The sequence below is a fragment of the Trachurus japonicus genome, chromosome 23 (genome assembly GCF_045865225.1).
Source record: "Trachurus japonicus isolate A0001 chromosome 23, Traja_1.0".
NCBI lineage: Eukaryota > Metazoa > Chordata > Actinopteri > Carangiformes > Carangidae > Trachurus > Trachurus japonicus.
The window spans coordinates 4,302,216-4,330,005 of NC_140929.1; the positions used below are offsets into that span (position 1 = coordinate 4,302,216).

Sequence of the window (27,790 nt, forward strand, 5' to 3'; positions counted from 1 at the left end):
TTATTTGAAGCTGCTGTAAAAGCTTCAGCTCCAGGGTTTTGTTTGATATACAGTAAGTGTTAATTTATGGGCTGTATCTTGTGTGTTGTTACAGTAATAGGGATGTCACGATAACTTTTTTTCGGTATTTTTTTTGACTATTTTGATTTGATTTTACACATTCATAGTGTTGTGAAATTAATTAATGTATAATAATAGCCTAGTGATAGTACCGTGATTATCTCTCTGACAATAATCGTACCAAGAAAATGTATAATTGTGACATCGACATTGTTAATAAGTAAAAATAAACGTGTTTAATATATAATATCTGTATTTTCTATGTGGAGTTCAGTGTCAAATAGTGATTTTAAAGCACAGTTATATCTGTGGTTTTGTTTTTAAGGCTTTAATAACCAAGTAAGAGCTGAATCAAAACTAGAGCCCATGGTCTCAGGACTTATTATTTGTTACATTTGTCCATAATAATAATAATAATAATAAGAGAAATAACAATATTGATCAGTATAAGATCCAGAGATCTGAACCTTCAGATGTTCAGTCTCAGGTTTCCTCAGGTTTCAACATCCTCGCAGCCTTCCCAGCATTCCTCAGCAGTCACATCACAGTGATGTCACCTTATCCCCCCTCAGTGTTTTCCTTGGCCGTGCAGAAGGTGTGTGAAGCTTTGTCTCACACACACACACACGATGACTGTGTTGTGTTAAATACAGAGAAGATGAATCACAGGTTTTATCCTGTCAGACGTGTGACTGTAGATTCATTCATTCCTTTTTTATTAAAGCTCCAAATTTACATGTTACTTTAAAAAAATACCTTTATTGAACTTTTTGTGTGTTTTTAACCAGAGAGTTTTTAATATCATGAGGGAGGAGCCACATTTTTGTCATAACACAGAAATAAAACAGAAACTTAACCTTTAAAATGTTGCATAAACCAAAGTTAGAGTATAATTTAAGTGTATTCAACAACTTTAAATGTGTTAAAGCTCAATAACTTTCATTTATTTTCAGATTTGACAAAGAAAATCAGAAAATCCTCACGTCTGTGAATGTGACACCAGAGAATATTTAACATTTGAGCTGTAAAATGAAACATTAAGTTAATAATTACTGTATGAGACAGATGTTGAACCTGGTCCACACCTCCTCTTCCTCTCTCTCTCTCTCTTTGTTTTCTGACTCCTGTTCACACGGAGCTCGTTCGACCTCCTCGCTCCATATGGACTAACGAGATTAAGACGCTCTCTCTCCGTCTGGACCCATCTGTCCGACTGGGATCAGTGGGGGAACTGGTGTCAACCAGAAACAACCAGACAATGAACTCACTTCAGCTTCATGCTGTTAATTGATAAGTTTATCACATTTCTGCATCAGTCAAACATTTTATTTTGTCAAATTAAGAGTCAAAAACCTCAAAGTCTTCATTTAAAACAGAGGAAAGCAGCTGATTCTCATTGACTGAGGTTGTTTTTTTTAACATTTTGGCTTGAAATCAGTGTATTTTTCATACTTTATATGCAGATAAATAACATTTCTGTCCCTTCTGCCTGTTTTTATTTTTGTAGTTACCATAAATCCTCCTTTTCTTTGCTTCAGCTGCTGAACTGACATAACTTATATTAGATTAGAGACAGGCGTCAATATGGGACAGACTTTTATTTAATTTAGAACAAAATAATCTTCTGCTCAGCAAAGTAAATGGAAAATCCTCTCAAATGGTTCTGTTGTTACTGTTTAAAAGAGTCAGAACAGAAGGAAAGTATCCATCCACTGTATATAGGCTCCTCCTCTTTCCTTGGGTCAGTCGGATTTTCAACAAGGTTTTATTCTGGGCTTCCTTTTTTTTTGGCCGCATTCAAGCCGAGAATTAACGCTCACGAGTCCTGTCGCATTGTGTCCGTGCTTCAACACCTGTGGGTCGAACCAAGTCGGATCTTTGAGAACTGTAGCAGGAATGAAGCAGCTTAGAAAGTGCTCAAACAGGCGATCGTGGACTTTATACATTCACAAGAACTTGCAGAAAATACAAACAGACCCGGAGACCTTGAGACCGGCGGCTTTTATTCATTCAAACCTGCAGCCAGACCAGGTCCAGTACAGGAGACCGGCCGCCGAGTCTTATTTGATCATTTACGGTTCATATTTATGTAAAATCTTTGCTCTTCAACACCAAAACATGTTCTGTGTCCGTGCACTGAGCAGTAAAGACAGTCCCTTCAGAAAAACGCGATTACGCGATCACATAATTTAACGCATAATCAGCTAAAGTCTGCACATTTATGCTGGGGCCACAATTTTCCAAAGATGCTGCAATTTCGCCGCATAAATTTCCACGCAAAATGCACGAAATATAAAAGGCTTGCATGATTTCATAATCCCCGCATTTTCACGGGGGTAGTAGTCTAGTTTTTTCTTATTCATCAAACCGCAGTTTCCCGCAATTTCATCGCATCAAATTGCATAAATATTGCGCATATTCCATCGCATTTCTTAAAGCAGAAGTAAGCGATCCAGTCGTTTTGGCTAATGCTGCGTTCCAGGCAGGCTTTTGAAACCGTAAATTACAGCTTCAAGTCACAACTTACGACTTTGTAGCGTTCCAGGCAACCCACTCGTGTTTTTCCGACCTGTTTTACCTGTGAAAGTCACTATAACGGCCACTCGTAACTTCCGACCCGTGAACTCGCACCAGATCGAACTGGTACGACTTCACAGGTCGGAAAAACACGAGTTACGGGTTGCCTTGAACGCACCATAACAGTCCTCGTCCCTACGTCACCACATTCAGGGCGTCCCTTGGCTGCACACAGAGCCCTGCATGCCGTTCTCTCTCCTCATTGGATAAAACTTGTAGGATACGAGAAAAGTTTTCTCTTCGGCTCAGAGCAGAGCAGAGGGACTGACAGACCCGTGTTTCAGACCAAACACTCTATGTAAGTGATTGCTGTCGGAAGATATAACTATTTAAGACTTATATTAACACAAAAATATCGCTTACTTCTGCTTTAAGAAAACGTGCCGCATTATGAAGGATATTTTTCTTGCAACAATCACAATAAAACTCGGTGACAGACAGTGACAGTGAACGCATCGTCTCTCTCTCTCTGTTTCTCTCTCAGGGCTCGTCCGGCGTTTACACCGGCTTCATCAAAGTGCAGATGGACCTGAGGCGGCCGGTGACGGTGAGAGCGACGCCGCATCGAGGAGGAGGAGGAGGAGGAGGAGGAGGAGGAGCAGGAGGAGCAGGAGGCGCAGGAGGAGGAGCCTTCGTGGAGGAGGAGGCGTTCTATCTGCCCCGAGGAGTCACCAACACGCTGCACATCAGCTCCAATAACACCGTCAGACAGGTGGCCGACACACACACACACACACACACACACACACACTGAGAGCAGCTTGATGAAGACGTGACGACTGAAGTTTGACTCTGATGTTCAACTTTTTAATTAAAACGTCATTTTGTTTCGTGATGAGTTCATGAACCTGAGCTGATGTGGGACGTCCCAGTTCCTGTAATAAATATATATAATAGAATAATAATCAATATTATTCGACCTGTTGGCAGGTTAAAGCAAAAACTAATGTGACAGAGTTGATTATTGATCACAGTCATGATCAGAAACTCTTTCCACTGGGATCATAAGCTTTCTATTAAAGGAATAGTTCACCAAAAAACGAAATTCAGTCATTAGTGACTCCTCCTCATGCTGATGAATACTCCGGAGTAGTTTTTTATTCCTCAAAGTGCATCTGGAGACCCGGGAGGCCGGTTCCTAGTCCAATGAAAACTTTATATGAGAGTCAATAGGGCCCGACACAAAAACGTCCATAAAACTACACAAAAACCATTTAATATTCCTCCACACTGCTCGTCCACTGCAATCCAAGTGTCCTGAAGGGAGATAGTCCAGAGTTTACCGGAAACAATGTCATTTAGGACATTTTTGCAGCCTAAACAGTCCTAAAATGTCCTAAATGACGTTGATTCGGGTAAACAGAAACTTAACCTTTAAAATGTTGCATAAACAAAAGTTACAGTATAATTTAAGTGCATTCACAGTTTCTCAGAGCCAATTATCATCATATTTTTAAATAACTTGTTCTATCCAACAACTTTAAAAGTGTTAAAGCTCAGTAACTTTAATTTATTTTCAGATTTGACAAAGAAAATCAGAAAATCCTCACGTCTGTGAATGTGACACCAGAGAATATTATATATAGTCCGAAAAACTCGAAACGACGTCATTAAGGACATTTTTACAGCCTAAACAGTCCTAAAATGTCCTAAATGACGTTGTTTCCAGTAAACTCTGGACTATCTCCCTTCAGGACACTTGGATTGCAGCGACTGAGCAGTGTGGAGGAATATTAAATGGTTTTTGTGTAGTTTTATGGACGTTTTTGTGTCGGGCCATATTACTCTCATATAAAGTTTTCGTTGGACTACAAATTTGATTTTTTGGTGAACTTGAATACAAAAGAGTTTAGTTTTGTCCTGGTTGCGTTCAACAAGCAGGACGGTGTGTTTTCAAACTGTTGGTGTGTGTGTTTTACTGACCATGTCTTTTCTCTGTGTGTGTGTGTGTGCAGGTGATCGTCGCCCTGTTGAACAAGTTCACAGTTGCAGACAACCCGGCCAAGTACGCTCTGTACAAACGCTGCCGCAGAGAAGAGCAGGGTAAGTGTGTGTGTATTTATGCGTGTGTGTGTGTATTTATGTGTGTTTAGGTGTGTATTTATGTGTGTGTGTGTGTGTGTGTGTGTGTGTGTGTAAAAGAGAGAGAGTATAAAGCAACAAGCTGGAGTCTTGTGTTTCATGCCACTCGTGCCGAGCTCAGTATCAGATGCTTCGGCGCTGACATAGTGTCGACAATCTGTGTGTGTGTGTGTTAAAATGTGTGTGTGTTACAGTGTGTGTGTGTGTGTGTGTGTGTGTGTGTGTGTGTGTGTGTGTGTGTGTGTGTGTGTGTGTGTGTGTGTGTGTGTGTGTGTGTATTTCTGGAGGCCTCACCCTCATCTTGTCGGGTGCTGGATGCCTCAGGGCTCTCCCCACTATCAACAGCTCACCAGGAATAAACACACACACACACACACACACACAGCTGCTGCCGGTCGTTGGGTTTCACATATTAACGTCGTCTCCTAGCAACAGAAAGTCAAAGTTTATACGAGTTAAAACCATAAAAAACAAGAAACGAGAAGAAGAAGTCGCTTTTTATTTTTATGTTGTTTTTTTTTTTACTCTAAAACTTTATAGAGATTTGTTTGTTTTTTTATTTTATTATTTTATTTTGTGAGTTACAGTCGTCTGTTTCGTCTCTGCTCATAAAAACCGAGTCTAGACTCTTCGTCTGAAAAACTCTCGCATCTCAAACCACCGATGTCGACGAGCTGCAGAATAAAAAGTTCCTGCTGCTGCTGTTTGACCACAGAGAGAGAAAGAGAGACGTATGAAAACATCTGTGACTTTACTGTAAAGGCATAGTTCAACATTTTGGCAAATTGTCCCATTGCCATAATCCCTATAGTCATAGCAGTAGGTTTGTTACCTTTAATTGTCGGTGCAAGCTGTTTTTAGAACAGCGGAGCAGAGCCGTGAGCTGCTCAGAGCTACGCTACGGAGGCTCATGGGATTTCTTGGTTTCCCTCATCAAACTCATGAAATACACAATCCAACAACTCCACAACGCTCTGGTGGACAAGTTGTGACCTGCACATTCACCACGCTATGAGATAATAACACAACGTTACCAGACAGAGTTGTTTTAGAGGGAAATTCATGCAAAACCACTGATGCACGTTGCCTTCAGGGACAGTTTTTCATCAATCAGTCTCTGCATTTCCCTCTAAAACAACTGTCTGGTAACGTTGTGTTATTATCTCATAGCGTGGTGAATGTGCAGGTCACAACTTGTCCACCAGAGCGTTGTGGAGTTGTTGGATTGTGTATTTGATGAGTTTGATGAGGGAAACCAAGAAATCCCATGAGCCTCCGTAGCGTAGCTCTGAGCAGCTCACGGCTCTGCTCCGCCGTTCTAAAAATAGCTTGCACCGACAATTAAAGGTAACGAACCTACTGCTAAGACTATAGGGATTATGGCAATGGGCCAATTTGCCAAAATGTTGAACTATCCCTTTAAGTGTCAGGATCAAAGATCAGATAAACAACAAAAAAATAACTTTAATTCATTAATTTCCTGTTTCAGTCGGCTTCAATCAGGATTTTATCAATGAACAATCAATCGTCAGTTATTAAAGTGAAGTGAAGTATCTACTACGGTGGCCCTGAGGGCTCAACTGAAGAGAAACGCCTGCAAAAACATAAATGTGTTGATGGATCAGTCGTCAATAGTTGATTTATTGATTTATTTTATATATATAGAAACATGAATCCAGATGTTTTTGGTCAGATGTGTGTTTCTCTCTCTCTCTGTTTTTGTAAATTACTGGTCGTTAATGTGCCGCAGCCGCTCCTTCATCGTCTGCCATGTGTGTTTATACGTACACACACACACACACACACACACACACACGCTGCAGCGACCGCAGTGCTGGAAACACTGTACAGACTGAATTAACCTGTGTGTGTGTCTCTGTGTGTGTGTGTGTGTGTGTTGCAGTCTATGTGTGTAAGCTGGCCGACTCCGAGCAGCCGCTGTTCCTCCGTCTCGTCGCCGGTCCCGACTCCGACGCTCTGAGCTTCGTCCTGAGGGAACAACAGACGGGAGAAGTCGTGGTAACGTTTCTTCTTTTTCTTCTCCTCTTCCTCTTTCACTTAATCTTCCTCCTGTTTCTTTCTTTCCTTCCTCCTCCCTCCTCTCCTTCCTTCTCAATCTCTTCCTTCATCCAGTTTTCCTTTAACCTCTTCACCTCCTCTTCCTCACATTCACGTCTTCTGTTTTCTCCTCCTCCTTTTTCTTTCTTTTCCTTCCTCCTCTTCTTCTTCTACCTTGTTGCTACTTTCTTGTCTTTTTCTTGACTTTATGCCATTTTATCTTTATTGTTTCCAGAAAAACAAAATTTAGTTGAGTCAAAACCCAATATTTCATCACAGTATATATATATAACAACAACAGTTTGTTAATTCTAATGATAATAACAAGTCATGTGACCATAATTATTCCAATTATCCTCAGATCATCAGAAAATATGAATAATAACTTCCATAATCTTAAAGGGACAACGAGGAGTTTTGGAAAGCAAAGTGTTTTCATACTACATTTCCCATGAGCCTCCGCGTGCACGGTGAAATTCTTGGACCGGCGCAAGACTGACGTCTTACCAAGAATGTTTTCATTCATCAAGAATTAAAGTCAGAGGTTCGAAGACGATCACATACCGTCGTAGTTCCGACCATAAACGGCGATTCGGCGGCGTTATTCTCATGACTCGCCGGGCAGCGTCCGCAGAACTGTAAGTAAGGAAACGCTGGTCGGCTCGTCCAGCATGTCCACCATTAATTAAAATAACAAAATAACGATAGAGACAAAACGATATATTAATCGAAAATGGGCCCATTAACAAGTGTGGGTAACGTAGATTCATCCACATTAACATGAGACTTTTTTATAACCAAATACAAACTCCTCGTTGTCCCTTTAAAATAAGACGAAGAAAGAAGCACCAAAATCTACATGAATATTGACAGAAATAATAAACTACAGAACATTTAACAATTTAAGATCCAGATGTCACAGTTTAGGACAATAACATCGAGTATAATTAGAAAATAAGTGACAGAATTATAAAAGAAAGAGTGAAATAATCAAACAAAAAAATGAGAAACTGGCTTTAGGAAGAGAAAAGAACAAGCAAACAATAGTTTTCTGTAAATAAACTAATCTCTTCTCTCTTCCTCTTCTCTGCTCGCCAGTGGGACGCCTTCTCCATCCCCGAGCTGCGTAACTTCCTGCGGATCCTGGACAAGGAGGAGCTGGAGCAGCGGGAGGCGATGGTCCGACGCTTCGAGACGTATCGACAGAGACTCCAGGAGGCGCTGAGGGAGCGGAGAGGACCCTCGTAGTCTGGAGGGGGAGGAGCAGATCAGGACTGCTGCCCCCTGCTGGGCCGGAGGAGTTTAACGTTTCTGTTCTTTTACCTGAAGTCGGACGGAGAGAGAGAGAGAGGAGGGGATGTGAAGACCAGAGAAATGGGAAGAGAAAAGAGAGGATGATGAGCTCCCGGAGGAGGATAAAAGACGAAGTTTAAAAAAAGTGAGAGACAGCAAACGAAGGACGGACTTTAACGAGGACGAGACGAGACGTCGCTGCCTGAAAACACCAAAGATTCACTCAGTCGTGCCAAATTCACTCGTCGTCCTCCCTCCCTCCATCCCTCTCTTCCTCCTCCACTTTTATCCTTTGTGGCCATTTGTCGACTTAGAGCTTTATTTAATTTGTCTGTACATATTTTTTTCTTAATTTATATGGGTGAAGCTTTTTATTATTGTTTTGTTTTTTTGTTTTTTTTGTTTTGTTCATTTTTTTTTCTTCCTCTTTTGGAAACAAAGTCTTAGTTTGTTCTGCAGAGGTGAAGCAACAGTTCGAGTTCAGACACAGACACACAGAGAAAACACATAAAGACGCATAAAGTTTGATCAGTTTGAATCAATAATCACAGAGAAACTAAAGAAAAAGTATGAGAAATAAGGAACAAGAAGCTGCCGAGTACGGAGTCACAAGTGTGCCAAAGTTAATGTTTTTATCATGTTTTTATTGTATTTTATTATTATAGATCATAGACAATAAAACTACATATATATAAAACTCAACATATTATAGGTTGATTAATTAAGTTTGCATTTAAAAAGTGTAAATAAAAGCATTTAATCCGCCTTTTAAATAATGTTAAGTGACTAAATAGTAGTTTTATAAAATGTTTTGTCATCCCTCTGACTGATGTCGCCGCCTTTTTTATATATTTCATCTCATAAATTATTTGTATCCTGCTGTAACGTTTATAGTTTTAATTTGAGGAGCAGACACATCGGTCAGTGGGATAACAAAGAAAAAGTAACAGCTAATTAATCCATTATCTTAGAAATAAAACGATTAATCATATACTGTATATCAATTGGCAGCTTTAATGCCATATTTGTCTAGAATAAATATACTATTATGTTCCATTTCATACGCATAAGATATAAAGAAATAGATTATTTAATTGATTTAATAACATAAACAATATCTCATTTACATTTTAGCTTTTTTTTGTGATGTTTTTTGGTTTTGTTTAGTTTTTTATGAATGAGTTATTAATAACTTGGCACACTTGATCCTCCATACAGAAGGCCTGAAGCTGGATGTTGTACTGTAGATGAAAAAGAGGTGAAGAGACACAAACTGTTCGACACTAAAGATGATAAAGACGATGTTTGAGTAGAGACGCAGTAGAACGACAGTAGAGTCTTATTAGACGGAGAAGTTTGTTAGAAAAAGTGTTGATCGTTGGATGTTGGATGTTTGACGACGATGAAGTGGTGAAGTTTCGATGGGTTTCTGGAAGTCGACCGAGCGATTTAGAGGAAGTAGAAGACAAACTTTAGACGAGAGGAAAGGAAAAAGAAAAGGGGAGAGGTTTTAGTTTCAGAGGTGCAGTGTCGTCCACTGTAACCGTGGCAACAGTGACTGTGATTAACTACGTTTTTTTTGTTGTTGATGGTGCATTCGTGTAAGCTCGTTTATGCCAGTGCCGAGACAGGAGGCGTGCATCTGTACATGCAGATAGAGGAAGAAGACAGCAAAGGAAAAAAATGGCCGCATTGTCCCGTCGGCTTTCATGTGTGTGGTTTTTTTTTTTTTGTGCTCTTATCTCGGACTGAAACGTGCAGCAGTCGAGAAATAATAGAGAAAAGAAAACAGAGAAAAGAAGACGGAGAGAGAGAAAGAAAGAAGGAGAGAAGAGAAAGAGTTAAGATAAATACGCATCAGAAAGTAGAAGAAGGTGCAACATTTAAAACAGTTCAAGGCCTTTTTGTGCAGTTTTGTGGTCATTGAACGCCTCGTGATGGCGATGCAAGTACAGTAAATAGCTGCCTTAAATATATCATCATATATGCAAACGTTGTTGATTTATATCATTTATGGCTTCGAGACCAAAGAGGCTTTAATAGAAGATGTTTTATTTTTTATTTTTTATTTAAATCATCATCAGTTTCTCTGGTTTCTGTAAAAAAAAAAACTAAAAAAATCAAACTTTAAATGATCATGATTCACAAACTGCTTCGTCGTAGTCTGAGCTGCAGGTACTGATGAAGTCACGCTGACGGTGCTGTGCTCGTGGTTCTGTTGTGCAACAACGGCGCCGCCCGGTGGACAAACGCCGCAACTGTTCTCACGTCTGTGTCAAAAACTTATCGATTATGTTATAGATTTTATTTTTATTTTAACTTGTTGATGTCATAACCAAAGATTTTTTTGTTTGTTTTTTTGTTTTTTTTGTTGTTGTGGTGTTGCCTGGAGCAAAAAAAAAAAAATTATATTAGAGGCTTCTTCCCACAGGAGGGAAAAACATATTATATATATATATATAGTTTAGAGAGTTTTATTTAAAGGGGTTTTAACCCTGTTTTTATTTTACTATCAAACACTGGGTTAAATCTATGGAGGCAGAAAAGGGCCAAAAAGATTTGAATTTTTTAAAAACCACTCAATATTTGTGACATTTAAAGGTGATTCATCTCTCATAAAGTCGATTTATTAAAAAAAAAAGCGACATTAGAAAAATCTAAATGAAGTTTTGGATAAAATTCAAATGATTTTTGTCTCTTTTTTGCCTCCATATCTTATAATTTAAAATGATACAACAGTCTGCATGCGAACAGTTAAAGAATCTTAAAGCCATGTCGTTGTTGTTGTAAGCTGTTCAAACACATCAGAGCAGAAAAAGTCGTATCTAATTCTTTTTTTTCTTCTTCTTTTTTTTCATTTGGGGGCACTTTAACTTTGAAATTCAGGGATGACGGGTTTTTTATTTTTATTTTTATTTTAGTTTTGTCTCCTGTGAGCCACCGACACCATCACACTCTGTACGTTTCTTAACGACCGATTCTCTTAATTTGACAGATTTATTTGTTATTGTTCAGCTCTGCTCATAATCAGGTGTTTTACTATTGTAACAAATTTTATTTTATTTTTTATTTTTGGTCCGGATGAGCTTCCGTAGAATTTGCTCTGTTGTAGCTGTAGACTGTGAAACTTCCCTGTTTGTCTCTTTGTTCAGCGTTAAAGCATCATCACATCATTATCGTGTGCTGATATTAATCAGGCTCGTTGATCAATTAATTTTTATTTTATTTTTTAGTTTGTGGGCCAGTAGTGTTAAAAAAGTCTGAAGAGTTGATGTGATGTGTGAGATCTGGTTTTAAAGCTGCTCAGCAGAGTCGGGACAGAGTTTAACGAGCTTCAAGGTTCATTTTTTACAATTAAACATTTAAATTTGACAAAAAAATTAAATATTCCAATAGTTTTGTCTATATTTTTGCGAAAAATGTGATGTTAGATTGTATATTTTTCACAAAATTGCTCAAAAATGCAGCATTTTCTGCTCCTTTAATGGGAACATTTGCAGCTTTTTTTGAATTTGGATGCATTTACTGCACAAAAACTGACACTTTACAGGCAAAATGATTAGTTGATAGTTTGCTGCAGCCCTGATTCCAAGTTAAATTAAATATATTGGAAGTAAAAACCACTAAAAAATCGATCTTCGAGGCTCTTTTCTGCTGGATGTTTGACTCTGAGCAGCCGACAGCTGTGATGTTAAATGCCAAAGATCAGTTTGTTTGTGTAGCTCTTCTCTTCTCTCTTTACTCTTTACTTGTACTGGTTTTATTTTATCCTCCGATGAAGCTGTTTTTGTTGTTTTGTTTCTGTTATGTGACACAGTGAAGCTTCTGTGAATCTGCAGTTGTTTATCTCACATGATTTTTTTTCCACCTGATGAGTCTAAAGTTCGAAAAAAAAGAGATAAAAATAAAAAAATGCTCACGGGGTTTAAAGTTCAGAGCCGAGCTGCAGGAATCAGGTTTTTTGAGTTTTTTTTATCAATGAATCCTCCTGTTTCAGTTTCAGATCAATAGCTGATATTATGATGTATTGACGGCTGCGGTTGGACTTTTTTTTTCTCGGCAGTGCCTTCTTCGCTTTTCTGAAAACGTCTGAGCTGCAGCAGGAAAACGGACTCTGAGCTGCTGAACAGACGAACAGACCGACGTTTATTTTTGTAGGTTTCTCTCTCAATCAGTCGTGGCCTTGACTCTGACGGAGCGGCCGCATCTAATAAAGTGAAATTAAAAAACTCAACTACGATCAGTGTGCGTGTGTTTATTATTTTACCACATTTCTTCATATGTTTTTATAGTTTTAGTGTTTACAGTCAGTTTGTACAGATTGCATTGTGTCTAATTCAATCATTTTTGTCACTTTAAGGCTTCAACTTCCTGGTCAGACCTTTTCTTTTTAACTATATTCAGGCGTTGTAATGTCAAAAACAACTTAAAAACCGTTTTTTAACAGCTAGTTTCAGCCTTTAATGTGAAGATTTACTGTTTTTCTCTTTGATATATTTAATGTTTAATCATAAATTGAAGAAAATTTGAGTTTAGGGTATGAAAACAGACAAAAATAGTTCATATTAACAATCATTTTTCACTCTTTTCCAATATTTTTTGACTAAACAAGTTACAGATCATTAAGGAATAATCAGTAATCTATGTTTAGCTTTAGTTTCTATAATAACATTTAAATCGGGTGAGTTAATGATGTGAAAAGAAGAGTAGCTAAGTAAATGAGATTCTTGAAAAACTTCTTTGAGACAGAACAAGGCTAGCAGTTTCCCTCTGTTTCCAGTCTTTATGCTAAGCTAAGCTAAACTAAACTAACCAGTTCCTATATGTTTATGATTCTTTAGAGAAAATTAAAAAAAAAAAGAGTCTGTTTGAGCCTCGAGCTTCTGTTTGTCTCTCGCTCGTCACTTTTAGTTTATGTCTTTCTTTTCTCTGCTCAGTGTTTTGGCAACAAACTCACACTCCTCCTCCTCCTCCTCCTCCTCCTCCTCCTGACCTCCGTGTGACCCCAACTCACATAACCTCACACACACACACACACACTGAACTCCTCCACTTGTAAAGCTGCAGGAGTGAAGGCCGAAAAAAAATCCAGGGTCAACGACAGCGCTGCCTTCAAAATAAAAGCATCTAATAATGGTTGCTGTAAATATTATGAAACAATCAGCCTCTGTTCACTCTGATGTAACAGTTTTTGTCCATTTAGTGTCTATTTTTAATTGTTTAATGTCTCTTTTGTGTCTCTTTCTATTCTTTTCTGGGTATTTTGTCTTTTGTATCTTTGCCTTGCATCACTTTGTGGCTACTTTATGTCTATTTATAATTAATTTATGTCTCTTTTTGGTCATTTTTACATCTATTTTGTTCTAATATATAAATCTATTTTGTAATTTCACCACTACAACGCGTGAGTAAGTCTGAAAAAACAACAACACAGAAACAAAAAACTGTAAACTAGTTCCCGGCCGCACAGCTTTAATTTTGAAATTCCAAACCGGAAGTGAACGTTTACACACCGGATCACTTTACACATCGCTGAATCTCAAACACACACACACACACACTTTGTTACACACACTCATTCATCTCTGCTCTGATCCGTGTGAAGCCGCAGGAAGAAGAGACGTCGACTCAAACTCCACCATGTAAGTTTCACCTTTTATTTAATTAAATTTGCTCCAAATTAAAGTTTGTTTATTTATGTTTTAGCTCATGCAGACGCAGAGGAAGTAGTTAAGTTGTCCTCGTCGCTCACAAAATCCACCAATTTAACGTTTCTTTCATTAAAATTGAGACAGAAACGTCGTTAAAAAATGATTAATTAACAGTTTTGTGAACTTTTTATGGGTTTGTTCGCTGTTCGGCTTCAGTTATTAGGCTTTTATTTTGAATTAAATGATAATCAATGGTCGGTTCAGCTGTTTCCTGTGGAGATGAGCTCATGGGTCCAAGTTACACCTGTAGGAAAAAAGTTCAGAAGTTACCTGAACGTCTGAATGACGTCACCACCGGTTGACAGGTGTGTTTATAATATATGCAAATTAGAGAGAAGGAGTTAAATTTGCATATTTATGAATGGAGGTTTGAAAAGTAACGCTAAACTAAAGGTAACGCTAACATCTGGACACCTCTGGATCAAGTCAGTGTGTGTTTTTTTGTACATTAACCTCTTCAACAACAACATGCAGCTGTTTCCTCACACTCCAGATGTGATGTGTCAGTCAGGCTGATGTTGCACAACCACATGATGAAGTCATAGTTTTAATATTTTTAAAGGGAAAGTGAGCAAATAACAGACAGAAAACCATCAATATGTATATGAATAATGTTTAATGTGAGCAGTGTGAGTCAGTGAACGCATCACAAGACAGATTTGACTTTTTTTTTTATCACAGACGGAACAAGGAACTGATTTCCATAGTGTGGCTTTTACATTCAAAGTGTGTGTAGCTGTGTGTGTGTGTGTGTGTGTGTCAGATAGGATTAGTTTGTGTAACCACCAACGTCCAGAGTTACAAATTCCAGATCCAGTGAAGCATCTTATGCTGAAGGTCAAAGTTCACGTCAGGGTGTGTGTGTGATAACAGAGTCAAACAAACTCTGTGTTTTACATAAAAGTTCAAATCAATTAAAGCTAAAAACAACAAATGACCTGATTTTTGTTTAATTAAAGCAGAAGTAAGCGATCCAGTCGTTTTGGCTAATGCTGCGTTCCAGGCAGGCTTTTGAAACCGTAAATTACAGCTTCAAGTCACAACTTACGACTTTGTAGCGTTCCAGGCAACCCACTCGTGTTTTTCCGACCTGTTTTACCTGTGAAAGTCACTATAACAGCCACTCGTAACTTCCGACCCGTGAACTCGTACCAGATCGAACTGGTACCACTTCACAGGTCGGAAAAACACGAGTTACGAGCTGCCTTGAACGCACCATAACGTCTTGTCAGCCGATGGAGTTAGCAGCCCCCGCCCTCGTCATGGATCTATTGGTCCTCGTCCCTACGTCACCACATTCAGGCGCATCCCTTGGCTGCACACACAGCCCTTCATGCCGTTCTCTCTCCTCATTGGATAAAAACTTGTAGGATACGAGAAAAGTTTTCTCCTCGGCTCAGAGCAGAGCAGAGTGACTGACAGACCCGTGTTTCGGTCCAAACACTCTATGTAAGTGATTGCTGTCGGAAGATACAACTATTTAAGACTTTATTAACACAAAGATATCGCTTACTTCTGCTTTAAATGTTCAGGAAGTTAAAATCAGTAAACTAAAAACAACAAATGACCTAATTTTTGTTTTATTTAGGCCAACGTAACAATATGTTTAAAAAATGATGCATTTATAACTCGTATTATATGATATTCAATTCCTTATTTACTTTACTTGCACATAACATTCTGGCACACACACACATTATATTGTAGGCTACTATACAGTATTGTATTGTTTGAATATAGGCTAGTATTCGTATCATAGTAGCCTACAGTATGTGGCTTAAGGTCAAACAAATAATTAGTCTAGTAGGAAGGAGGGGTCCCAATGTCCTTGAGACAAACATTTAAAAAAAAAGTTTTTTAAAGGGATAGTTCACCCAAAATTCAAATTGCACTCATTATCTACTCACCCTCATGTCGACTAAGGGCTGGGAGAAGTTTCAATTTGGACGGACCAGGAAGAGGGGCTTCCGCTACAAAACAAGCTTGAAATATAGACTTATTAAATTCAATACAAGACAGACATTACATACGAGCAGCATGGAGGTATTTGGATGTTTTTTGGTGTGTCTTTTTGTTACGAAGACAGTTGGTATCCATTTGCAACCGTTGTCGACATGAGGGTGAGTAGATAATGAGTGCAATTTGAATTTCGAGTGAACTATCCCTTTAAGGACCCTTAAGGTGTCTACTTAAGATTTTTGCTTGTTGCCCGGGTCAACTAATGTACCATGGGGGGTTTTTTGGCGGCCATTTTGAATGTATGTCCGCACGAATGGTGAAAACGCCAATTTTCACAACTCCTACACTAGACATGATACAAAGACGAATGAACACACTTTTTATGATAATTTTGACACCAGGAATCAAATGGAAAGGTCACTGAGATGGTAAAACTACTCTTTATCAGAGAAAAATGAATTCTGAGTAGTATTTTTGTATAAATTACTCCAAAAAGGTTGGGGAAATGTTTTTTCAGTGCATAATTTCTCCCTTTTAATAATTCTGGTTGGTGCTGCCTTTTAGACCGATGGAAAGCCTGATTAGTCTATTAGATCTATCTATCTATCTACAGTATCTATCTATCTATCTATCTATCTATCTATCTATCTATCTATCTACCTATCTACCTATCTACCTATCTATCTATCTATCTATCTATCTATCTATCTATCTATCTATCTATCTATCTATCTATCTATCTAATTTTCATAACTCCTACACCAGACATGATACAAAGACAAATGAACACACTTCTTATGATACTTTTGACACCAGGAATCAAATGGAAAGGTCACTAAGATGATAAAACTACTCTACATCAGAGAAAGATGAACTCTGAGTAGTATTATAGCAAATAATACTACCTAATTGACAGCTAAAATGGGTTCAGGGTTCCTACGCAAGTATGGAAAGTAAATACACTGCAAAAAATCTAATATCTTACCAAGAATATTTGTCTTATTTCTAGTCAAAATGTCATTTCTAGTCAGAATAAATCTCATTATACTTCAAATAAGACTCATCACATTAAAAAGTAGCTTGTTTTTAGACACTTTTTACTTCTTTCAAGCAGATTTTCACTTGAAATAAGTAGAAAAATCGTTTCTTCCTTATTACAAGCACAAAAAACTTGCTTTCACTGGCAGATTTTTCTAATTATTTCAAGTGAAAATTAGTTTGAAACAAGTGAAATGGTCTAAAAATAATTAAATTTTTAGGTGATGAGTCTCATTTTAAAGGGATAGTTCAACATTTTGGCAAATTGGCCCATTGCCATAATCACTATAGTCATAGCAGTAGGTTCATTACCTTTAATTGTAGGTGTAAGCTATTTTCAGTACGGCGGAGCGCAGCAGCTGGCTGCTCAGAGCTACGCTATGGAGGCTAAGGGAATTTCTTGGTTTCCCTCATTAAACTCATCAAATTCAACATCCCAAAACTCCACAGCGCTTTTGTAGACAAGTTGTGACCTGCACAACCACCACGCTATGAGATAATGACGGAACGATACGAAACGGAGCCGTTTTCGAGGTAAATACAGGGTAAATACGGAGACTGCTTGCTGAAAAACTGTCCCTGAACGCAACGCGCATCAGCGGTTTTGTATGAATTTACCTCGAAAACGGCTCCGTTTCGTATCGTTCCGTCATTATCTCATAGCGTGGTGGTTGTGCAGGTCACAACTTGTCTACAAAAGCGCTGTGGAGTTTTGGGATTTTGTATTTGATGAGTTTAATGAGGGAAACCAAGAAATTCCGTTAGCCTCCATAGCGTAGCTCTGAGCAGCCTGCTGCTGCGCTCCGCCGTACTGAAAATAGCTTACACCTACAATTAAAGGTAACGAACCTACTGCTATGACTATAGCGATTATGGCAATGGGCCAATTTGCCAAAATGTTGAACTATCCCTTTAAGTGGAAAGAGATTAGTTTTGACTAGAAATGAGACATTTTGACAAGAAATAAGACAAATATTCTTGGAAAGATTTTGAGTTTTTGCAGTAAAGTGTGTGTGTGTGCAGGTTTGGCAGGAGATCAGTGTGTGTGGTTCTTCTCTCCGTGGCCGTTGGTGTTTACCTGCTGCCGTCTCCCATCGACCCCAAACCACACGTGTAAGTACACTACACACACTACACACACACACACACACACACACACACACACACACACACACACACACACACACACACACACACACACACACACACACACAGAGTGATGTAACTCCTCCTGCCCCTCCAGACTGAAGGGCCCCCCCCCGGCCCTCGAGGGGCCGCTGGCCGCCAACACGCGTCTGCAGAGCGGCCGCAGGCTGTTCACTGGTAAACTACACGGCCCAGAATCCTTCACTGCTGACGGGAACGGTGAGTAACATTACCGATTAAAGGGATACTTCACCCAAAATCGATAATTCACCAATCATCTACTCACCGTCATGCCAAGGAAGGGTTTGGAGAACTTTCAGAGTCATCAAAACTCTTTAGGAGTTGGATTTTCATATAATGGCGGCGGATAGAGTTCACTTTTGAATGGTCCAAAACACACACTATGAAACATCCAGATACCTCCATACTGCTCGTCCTACTCATAGATATATACACATAGATGCTGCCTCTGACGCTGCTGTCCATTGGAAAGATACGTCAACGCAGCGGCCATCTTTGGTTGGGGGAAGCTGTGTCTACGTACTGCATTAGTCAACAGAGGCAGAGGTCTATCAACGATTAAAATCGCTATAACTCACTGAATATTCAACCGATTTTCAAGCCGTTTGGTTTCTTATAAATGTCAGACATATATTTATATATTTATGTCACGAGATTTGCTGCCAGATGTTCGTTGGTTGTTGTAAATCTGAATGTGTGATGTAAACACGGAAGAACAAATCTCGTGCAGCCACTGGGAGCTACTGCTACAACAAGGATAAAAACAGAGATCACATTAATGTTTTCCTAACAGCTTTTCCATGTGGCGGCTTCAGGACACTTGGGTCAGTACAGACGAGCAGTATGGAGGTATCTGGATGGTTCATAGTGTGTGTTTTGGACGATTCAAAAGTGAACTCTATCCACCGCCATTATATGAAAATCCGTTGCCAGCCGGACCCCCCCTGTAACTCCTAAAGAGTTTTAATGACTCTGAAAGTTCTTCAAACCCTTCCTTGGCATGACGGTGAGTAGATGATTGGTGAATTATCGATTTTGGGTGAAGTATCCCTTTAATTATTTTATCTATAAAACGTTAGAAAACAAAAGACTGAAATAATTGATCGGTTATTGATTGTGTGTGTGTCAGGTAACGTGTTCACGGGGACGGTGGACGGGAAGCTGTGGAGGATCGGCCCTGACGACGACCTCACACTCGTCACTCACATGGGACAGAATCTACCGGAGTGTGGTTCGTTCTTCTCCTTCTTCTGTTTTTATTCAGCGGCTGCTGCTTCCTGTCTCTGTTTCTACATGTTGTTGTTATTATTATTATTATTATATGTTATTATATCTTTAAATTGCATGTTATTTCTTCATATTTATTGTAAATATTCAGTAATATCACTGCAAAAACTCAAACTCTTACCAAGAACAATTGTCTTATTTCTAGTCAAAACAAATCTCATTCTACTTAAAATAAGACTCATCACATAAAAAGTAGCTTGTTTTTAGACACTTTTTACTTCTTTCAAGCATATTTGCACCTGAAATAAGTAGAAAAATCTGAAAGTTTTTCTTCCTTATTACAAGCACAAAAAACTTGCTTTCACTGGCAGATTTTTCTACTTATTTCAATTGAAAATTAGTTTGAAACAAGTGAAAATGATCTGAAAACAAGTTCATTTTTTAGGTGATGAGTCTTATTTTAAGTGGAAAGAGATTCATATTGATTAGAAATTAGACATTTTGAAAAGAAATAAGACAAATTTTGGGTTTTTGCAGATAATATGTATACAGTATGAAGCTCTCTGACCTTCTAGTTTCAGCTTTGTTCATATTTTTTATTCTTCTATGTTTATTTTCATGCATCAGAACCCCAAAAGTGACTCCTGAGATGTCGACTCACCTGATATGAAAAGTTCAAAGTGCTGAAAACTAAAATTAGATCAAATAATTCACCAGTGAAAAAGCTGTGGATGATAAAAGTGGAGTTTTTGCATCTTTACCTTTTGTTTTTATTCCTTTATTTCTTTCATTTATGCTCTGTTTTCAGGAGGTTTTTGTTTTATTCCCACAAACTTTAACATGTTTGCTCTGTAAAATCCAGATAAACGAGGAGACGACGGCCGCAATTTAAACACAAACATCTTCACACGGTTTTTAAAAAATCTGGATGTTTGTGGTTTTGTGGATTTGACGTCAGAGTGAAAACAGAGCTCCGCTTGTTTTCTGTGTTTTCACTAAATCATCACACTCGTTCTTCTGTCCTCAGTTTATTTTATTTTAGTGTGTGTGTGTGTGTGTGTGTGTGTGTGTGTGTGTCTCCTCAGGCAGCAGCACAGACTTCGAGCCCGTCTGTGGTCGTCCTCATGGCGTTCGTCTGGATCGTCACGGTCAGCTGATCGTCGCCGACTCGTACTTCGGGCTTCACAGCGTCGACCCGGTGACCGGAGAGAAAACTGTCCTGGTGGCGAATTCACAGGGTAAAGAATGTGTGTGTGTGTGTGTGTGTGTGTTGTGTGTGTGTGTGTGTGTGTGTGTGTGTGTGTGTGTGTGTGTGTGTGTGTGTGTGTGTGTGTGTGTGTGTGTGTGTGTGTGTGTGTGTGTGTGTGTGTGTGTGTGTGTGTGTGTGTGTGTGTGCGTGTTAGGGATGTCACAATTACTTGTTTTCACAATTAATCGCGGTATTAAACGCCACAATTAATTGATCGTAAAGATTCCTAAATACCGTCACTTTCCAAAAAAAGATGATGTATGAACCGTGTTGGCAGATGTGGCGCCAAAGTAAAGGGTAAATGCACAGATACTGGTCCATTTACCTAACGTAGCATTGAATTAGTAGGAATTTAAATGCTAGAGTGTCATTTGTAATAAAAAAAAAAAAGATTAAAATTAACTTAAACATTTGGTATCGATGACAATTAATGACTTGAATATTTCAAACACTTCCCCTGGCGGATTAAAGCAGAAGTAAGTGATATTTTTGTGTTAATATAAGTCTTAAATAGTTCTATCTTCCGACAGCAATCACTTACATAGAGTGTTTGGTCTGAAACACGGGTCTGTCAGTCACTCTGCTCTGCTCTGAGCCCAGGAGAAAACTTTTCTCGTATCCTACAAGTTTTATCCAATGAGGAGAGAGAACGGCATAAAGGGCTGTGTGTGCAGCCAAGGAACGCCGTGAATGTGGTGACGTAGGGACGAGGACTGTTATGGTGCGTTCAGGGCAGCCCATAACTCGTGTTTTTCCGACCTGTGAAGTCGTACCAGTTTGATCTGGTACGAGTTCACGGGTCAGAAGTTACGAGTGGCCGTTATAGTGACTTTCACAGGTAAAACAGGTCGGAGAAACACGAGTGGGTTGCCTGGAACGCTACAAAGTCGTAAGTCGTGACTTGAAGCTGTAATTTACGGTTTCAAAAGCCTGCCTGGAACGCAGCATTAGCCAAAACGACCGGATCACTTACTTCTGCTTTAATAATTGGTCATATTTTAATAGATATTTAAAATATTTTATAATTAGTGATGTATATTTGAACTATATTTGATTTTACACATTCATAGTGTTGTGAAATTAACGAATGCATAATAATCGTGATAATCGTAACACCGTGATTATTTCTCTGACAATAATCGTAGCAAAAAAATCTATTATCGTGACATCCCTAGTGTGTGTGTGTGTGTGTGTGTGTGTGTGTGTGTGTGTGTGTGTGTTAGTATTAAAAACCCACTTCATTATCAGTAAATGATTGTTTTGCGTCCTCAGGTGCTGATGGCGTTCCCTTCGCCTTCCTCAACGGCCTGGAGATTTCCTCCCAGACCGGGATCATCTACTTCACCGACTCGTCCAGTCGATGGGGACGGAGACACGTCAAACTGGAGGTGAGAGGGTTCATTTAAACACAAATAAAAATACAATTAACCAAATTTTTCTTGTTAATATAATAATTTGCCTGACTACTTTAACCAACACAATACAAAAATCTAGAAAAAAAAAAAAATCAATTATTTAGGAAATAGCAATATTTTACCAGTTCCCCCGTTTTAAAAATAATGGTTCAGTCCAACATCCTCGGCATTGAACAAACTGTAAAGAGAAGAAAGTGTTAAAGCGTCTTTTTTTTCATATTTCATTCTTTTTATTGTGAGATCGGCATCACATCATATAAATAAATAATAGTTAACAACTGTTGAGGAAAAAACTAACAATAATGTTACAAAATATTATAATTTCATGATTTCTTTAACCTTCCTGTTTTCCTTCTGGGTCAAATCTGTTCCCTTCCTCCATCCTTCCTTTCTCCTTCCTTTCTCCCTTCCTTCTTTCCACAATAATTTTTTCCTTCCTTCCTTCCTTCCTTCCTTCCTTCCTTCCTTCCTTCCTTCCTTCCTTCCTTCCTTCCTTCCTTCCTTCCTTCCTTCTTTCCTTCCTTCCTTCCTTCCTTCCTTCCTCCCCTTCGTCCTTACTTCTTCTTCCTTCCTCTTTTGATCCAATTGACCTGGTCTGTTCCCTCACTCCATCTTTCTTTCCTTCCTTTTTCCCTTCCTTCTTTCCACAATCCCTTTTCCCTTCCTTCCTTCATTCTTTCCCTTCTTCCTTCCTTCTTCTTCCTTCCTCTTTTGATCCAATTGACCCAATCTGTTCCCTCCCTCCATCTTTCTTTCCACTATCCTTTTTCCCTCCCTTCCTTCCTTCATTCTTTCCCTTCTTCCTTCCTTCTTCTTCCTTACTTCTTCTTCCTTCCTTTTCCCTTCTTCCTTCCTTCTTCTTCCTTACTTCTTCTTCCTTCCTTGAATGAATCTGTTCCCTCCCTCCATCTTTCTTTTGTTCCGTTTTCCCTTCTTTCCTTCCTTCCTTCCCTTCGTCCTTACTTTTTCTTCCTTCCTCTTTTGATCCAATTGACCTGATCTGTTCCCTCCCTCCCTCCATCTTTCTTTCCTTCCTTTTTCCCTTCCTTCTTTCCACAATCCTTTTTCCCTTCGTCCTTACTTCTTCCTTCCTCTTTTGATCTAATTGAACCAATCTGTTCCCTCACTCCATCTTTCTTTCCTTCCTTTTCCCCTTCCTTCTTTCCACAGTCCTTTTTCCCTCCCTTCCTTCCTTCTTTCCCTTCTACCTTCTTTCTTCTTCCTTCCTTGAACAAATCTGTTCCTTCCCTCCACCTTTCCTTCCTTCCTTCCTTCCTTCCTTCCTTCCTTCCTTCCTTCCTTCCTTCCTTCCTTCCTTCCTTCCTTCCTTCCTTCCTTCCTTCCTTCCTTCCTTCATTCATTCCTTCCTTCCTTCCTTCCTTCCATCCCTCCATCGTTCTTTCCTTCCCTTTTCCCTTCCTTCTTTCCACAGTCCCTTTTCCCTCCCTCCCTCCCTTCCTTCCTTCTTTCCCTTCTACCTTCTTTCTTCTTCCTTCCTTGAACAAATCTGTTCCTTCCCTCCACCTTTCCTTCCTTCCTTCCTTCCTTCCTTCCTTCCTTCCTTCCTTCCTTCCTTCCTTCCTTCCTTCCTTCCTTCATTCATTCCTTCCTTCCTTCCTTCCTTCCATCCCTCCATCGTTCTTTCCTTCCCTTTTCCCTTCCTTCTTTCCACAGTCCCTTTTCCCTCCCTCCCTCCCTTCCTTCCTTCTTTCCCTTCTACCTTCTTTCTTCTTCCTTCCTTGAACAAATATGTTCCCTCCCTCCATCTTTCTTTCTTTCCTTCCTTTTTCCCTTCATTCTTTTCACAATCCTTTTTCCCTCCTTTTCTTCCTTCCTTCCTTCTTTCCCTCCATCCTTACTTCTTCCTTCCTTTTTGACCCAATTGACCCTATCTGTTCCCTCCCTCCTTCTATGTTTCCTTCCTTCTTTCCTCCCATCTTTCCCTTTGTCCTTCCTTCCTTCCTTCCTTCCTTCCTTCCTTCCTTCCTTCCTTCCTTCCTTCCTTCCTTCCTTCCTTCCTTCCTTCCTTCCTTCCTTCCTTGACCCAGGAGGACAACAGGATGGTTAAGTCATGTGATGCTACATGCCTTCCTTGGCTAATTATGGACTTACAGCTACTTTTAGCCAAAATCTCCAACCCTGTAACAAAAAACACAGTTAGGTGAATCGAGTCGTTGTTACGGGGAATTGTTGAAAGTTTTTTCCAAAAATCAGACGACTTTAAGTTCAACCGAATTCAGAGAATCGGCCACATCTGAGCTGTAAAAGAGAGAAGAAGAGAAAAAAAGAAGAGTTGAAAAGCAAGTAGATAGGTAAATAGAGGCCGATTCAAGTTGAGTTCATTAAGGGGTTGTTTTGGTTCGTTAAAGTGTTGCCTTGGTAGCAGCTGCTCAACAAAAACAGCACAAGGACACTTTTCTTTTCAGTCGTCCATCAGGCTGTGTCGACAGAAAAAAAGAGGAGGCTGAGTCCATTCACTTCAACTAACGACGGGAAAACGAGGCTCCAGGAGAAACTGTGTTTACAGGCTCCTGAGAGAATCACTGCAGGCTTTTAGCACTAAACTGAATCTATTACCTAGATAATAATAATAAAACACTGGGTCCAAATGTTCCTCCTGTTAATAAACACCCAACACACTTTAATGTGTTATATACTCAAGATTCAGCCGCTTGTGGAAATGTATTTAACCAAGCATTAGGCTGATGGACAAACAGAAATGATTGATCATAAAATAAAGAAAAACACAGCTTCGGTGCTGTGAGTCATATGTTAAACTAAACCAACGAAATTTAAGCCAAACCATATTTAAAAAGAAAGCTAAGATAAGTCTTTACAAACTCTACAAAAAGTCTGAAGCGATTTAACCTCAAACCAACAAAGCTAAAAAACATGTTAGGCTAAAGTAAGAAGATTTAAATTTTATTGAAGCTAACGTAACTAATCTAAACTAATGATGTCCTATTAAAGGAGAATTCCGGTCATTTTCTAAGTAACGCTCTTCAGTGTTGTGTGGTAAGGCACTGGTGGATGTTGCAAGCATGTGTGGTGATATTTTGAGCATTATATAGAGGCCAAAGTCACGGTTTTAAAGTTCTGCCCCCATTACTTTGCTGTTTAACTGCAGTGTAGCGCAGCTAGCAGGAGGAGAGCTAGGTCCGGGCTGCACATATTTTTCTCGGGTCTTTTCCTATGGTCGCACTCGGGGACCTATAGCTAGCTATAGCGTTATTTAGAAAATGACCGGAATTCTCCTTTTAATTTAGAAGTTGGACAAAGAAAAGATGATCTGAACCGATTTATTCAGCTAAACTGAACGACGACTAAATTAACAGCTAAATAAAAAAACATACATGAATACATATGGTATACATAAACATAAGCTAGGGTAAACTACTTGTAGGTAAGCTATGCTAAACTAATCTTGAAAATAAATGAGTGTCTAACAATATTTTAACCATCTCACTGTCTTCCTAAGCTATACGCTAAGATAAGCTATGCGCTAAGCTAAACTAAGCTAAGCTATGCTAAGCTAAGTCGCTGTGTTCGTTGATCTGTTCAGGTGATCGAGCTGAACGCCCTCGGCCGTCTCCTCTCCTACGACCCTCAGACAGGAAGTGTGAAGGTGCTGCTGGACTCGCTCTACATGCCCAACGGCATCGTCCTGTCGCCTGACGAGAGCTTCCTGTTGCTAGCGGAGACGAGCATCGGACGAATCCTGAGGTACGAACAGTTTGACAGTGTGACAAACATCCGTCTGCTGAAAGGACGAACGTTTTATTTGTATCTCTCTCCGTCTGTGTTCAGGTATTGGCTGAAAGGCCCAAAGGCCGGCACCAAGGAGATCGTCATGGACAACATGATCGGTTACCCTGACAACATCCGCCGTAGCGACCATGGCACATTCTTGGTTGGCATAACAACGCCACGTTTCAGGAAGTTCATGCCTCCCTTCCTGGACCTGATCGCCCCGTACCCGGCCGTCAAACGCCTCCTGGCCAAGGTCGGTGGTGAAACAGGAAACTATGACGATGAAACTTAAAACCATGTAGCTAAATTACTTAAAGGGATAGTAGCATTTTTTTTAAAGTGGGGTTGTATGATCTACAAATAGCCCTACTTTACTACTACCCTAAAGTACTTTAATTGCAGTAGAAGACTCTCTGCACTCCTCCCGTTAGCAACGCCAGCCCATAATAGCCCTGCCCAGAGATTTACAACATACATTGTTGTGAATGGACCCGAAGAAACGGCCTATTTTCACGGCCTAAAAGAGGTTTTACCTGGAAAAAAAATACACAGTTCCATTGTTCGCTATAATATAATTTTTTCCAGCCCCTCAAAGTGCAGTAAAAACACAGTTTTTGTTTGGACCTAACCAACTCACGTATCCCTCCGCCCCCTCTTTTAGGCCGTGAAAATAGGCCGTTTCTTTGGGTCCATTCACAACAATGTATGTTGTAAATCTCTGGGCAGGGCTATTATGGGCTGGTGTTGCTAACGGGAGGAGTGCAGAGAGTCTTCTACTGCAATTAAAGTACTTAGGGGCTATTTGTAGATCATACAACCCCACTTTAAAAAAAATGCTACTATCCCTTTAATATATACAGTGTATATACACACATACAGTACTGTGCAAAAGTTTTAGGCAGGCTGTTCAGTCAGAATGCTTATCCATCATGCAATACCATCAGTGAGGCGTCTGATTGGACCCAAATATATTTACAACAACCCCAAACATTCAGCCAGTGTCATTTAGAGCTATCATCAGCATAAAGAAGAACAACAAGTCCTGGAAGTGATGGTGTGGAGCCCTGAACTCAACATCATCCAGTCTGTCTGCGACTACATGTAGAGACAGAAGGATCTGAGGAGCTCCAAGATATTTGGAAAAAAAAAACGGCCCAGGGGTCTCATTTATAAAACTGTGTGCAGGTCGTACCTACCTACCTAGAAGAATTGATGCTGTTTTGAAGGCAAAGGGTTGTCGCACCAAATATTGATTTGATTTAGGATTCTCGTCTCTTTATTCACTGCATTTTGTTAATTAATGGGAAAAAAAATTAACACTTCATCTTTGAAAGCATTCAGCTTTTCCTTTTTTTGCCTAAAACATTTGCACAGTACTGTATAGTACATGTCTGTGTGTATGTAACTATGTGTGTGTGTAAGTTATGTATGTATGTGTTAATATGTGTGTATGTAGGTTTGTGTATATGTATGTTAATATGCATGTGTGTGTTTGTATGTGTTTGTGTATGTAAGTTTGTGTTTATGTAAGTATGTATGTATGTGTGTGTCTAAGTATGTGTTTATGTATGTATTTAAGTGTAAATGTATGTGTGTAAGTAAGTGTTTGAGTGTGTATGTGTTTATGTATGTATGTTTGCGCGTGTGTGTAAGCATGTTTAAATTTGTGTTTATGTAAGTATGTATGTGTGTAAATATGTATGTATGTGTGTAAGAATGTGTTTGTGTATGTATGTGTTTATGTAAGTGTGTGTGTAAGTATGTGTGTAAAAATGTGTTATGTATGTATGTGTCTGTGTGTAAATGTGTAAGTATATATAAATTTGTATGCATACACACATTTGTATATGTATATGTGTGCATGTCATACACACAGTTATTTGTCTGGTTTCTGTCTGTATCTCTGTCTCTCTCTGTATCTGTGTTGACCTTTAACCCCTGGTGTTCTCCAGCTGGTTCCTCTGCGCGGCTACAACCTGCTGCTGCCCCGCTACGCTCTGGTGCTGGAGCTGGGGCCGGACGCCGAGCTGCTGGGAAGTCTCCACGACCCCGAGGGCCGGCTGACCACGGCCGTCAGCGACGTCTTCCAGCACCGAGGGAGGACGTTCCTGGGAAGCACCGACCTGCCCTTCCTGCCCGTCCTGGAGGAGTCGGACAGCTCGTGATGGACGGACGAGACGAGACGAGACGAGACGAGATGTAGG

At 39.5% G+C, this 27,790-nt stretch overlaps 2 protein-coding genes across 2 annotated transcripts in view; both read left to right on the top strand.

Annotated features, from left to right (window-relative positions):
• The window catches only part of rassf3 (Ras association domain family member 3), an 89,594-nt gene extending 77,290 nt beyond the window's left edge, over positions 1-12,304 (top strand). The window contains exons 4-7 of the mRNA XM_085768631.1: positions 3,122-3,349; positions 4,593-4,680; positions 6,623-6,738; positions 7,876-12,304. Of these exons, the coding sequence (XP_085624757.1) occupies positions 3,122-3,349; positions 4,593-4,680; positions 6,623-6,738; positions 7,876-8,025 (582 nt within the window). The 3' untranslated portion in view covers positions 8,026-12,304. The remainder of the gene's footprint in view (positions 1-3,121; positions 3,350-4,592; positions 4,681-6,622; positions 6,739-7,875) is intronic.
• Positions 12,305-13,620: 1,316 nt separating this feature from the next.
• Positions 13,621-27,790, top strand: LOC146962365 (adipocyte plasma membrane-associated protein). The gene is made up of 9 exons (XM_085768882.1): positions 13,621-13,712; positions 17,802-17,891; positions 18,022-18,143; positions 19,075-19,176; positions 20,258-20,410; positions 21,694-21,809; positions 25,399-25,559; positions 25,644-25,839; positions 27,539-27,790. Coding segments are annotated over exons 1-9 (1,155 nt in total). The 5' UTR covers positions 13,621-13,710; the 3' UTR covers positions 27,752-27,790.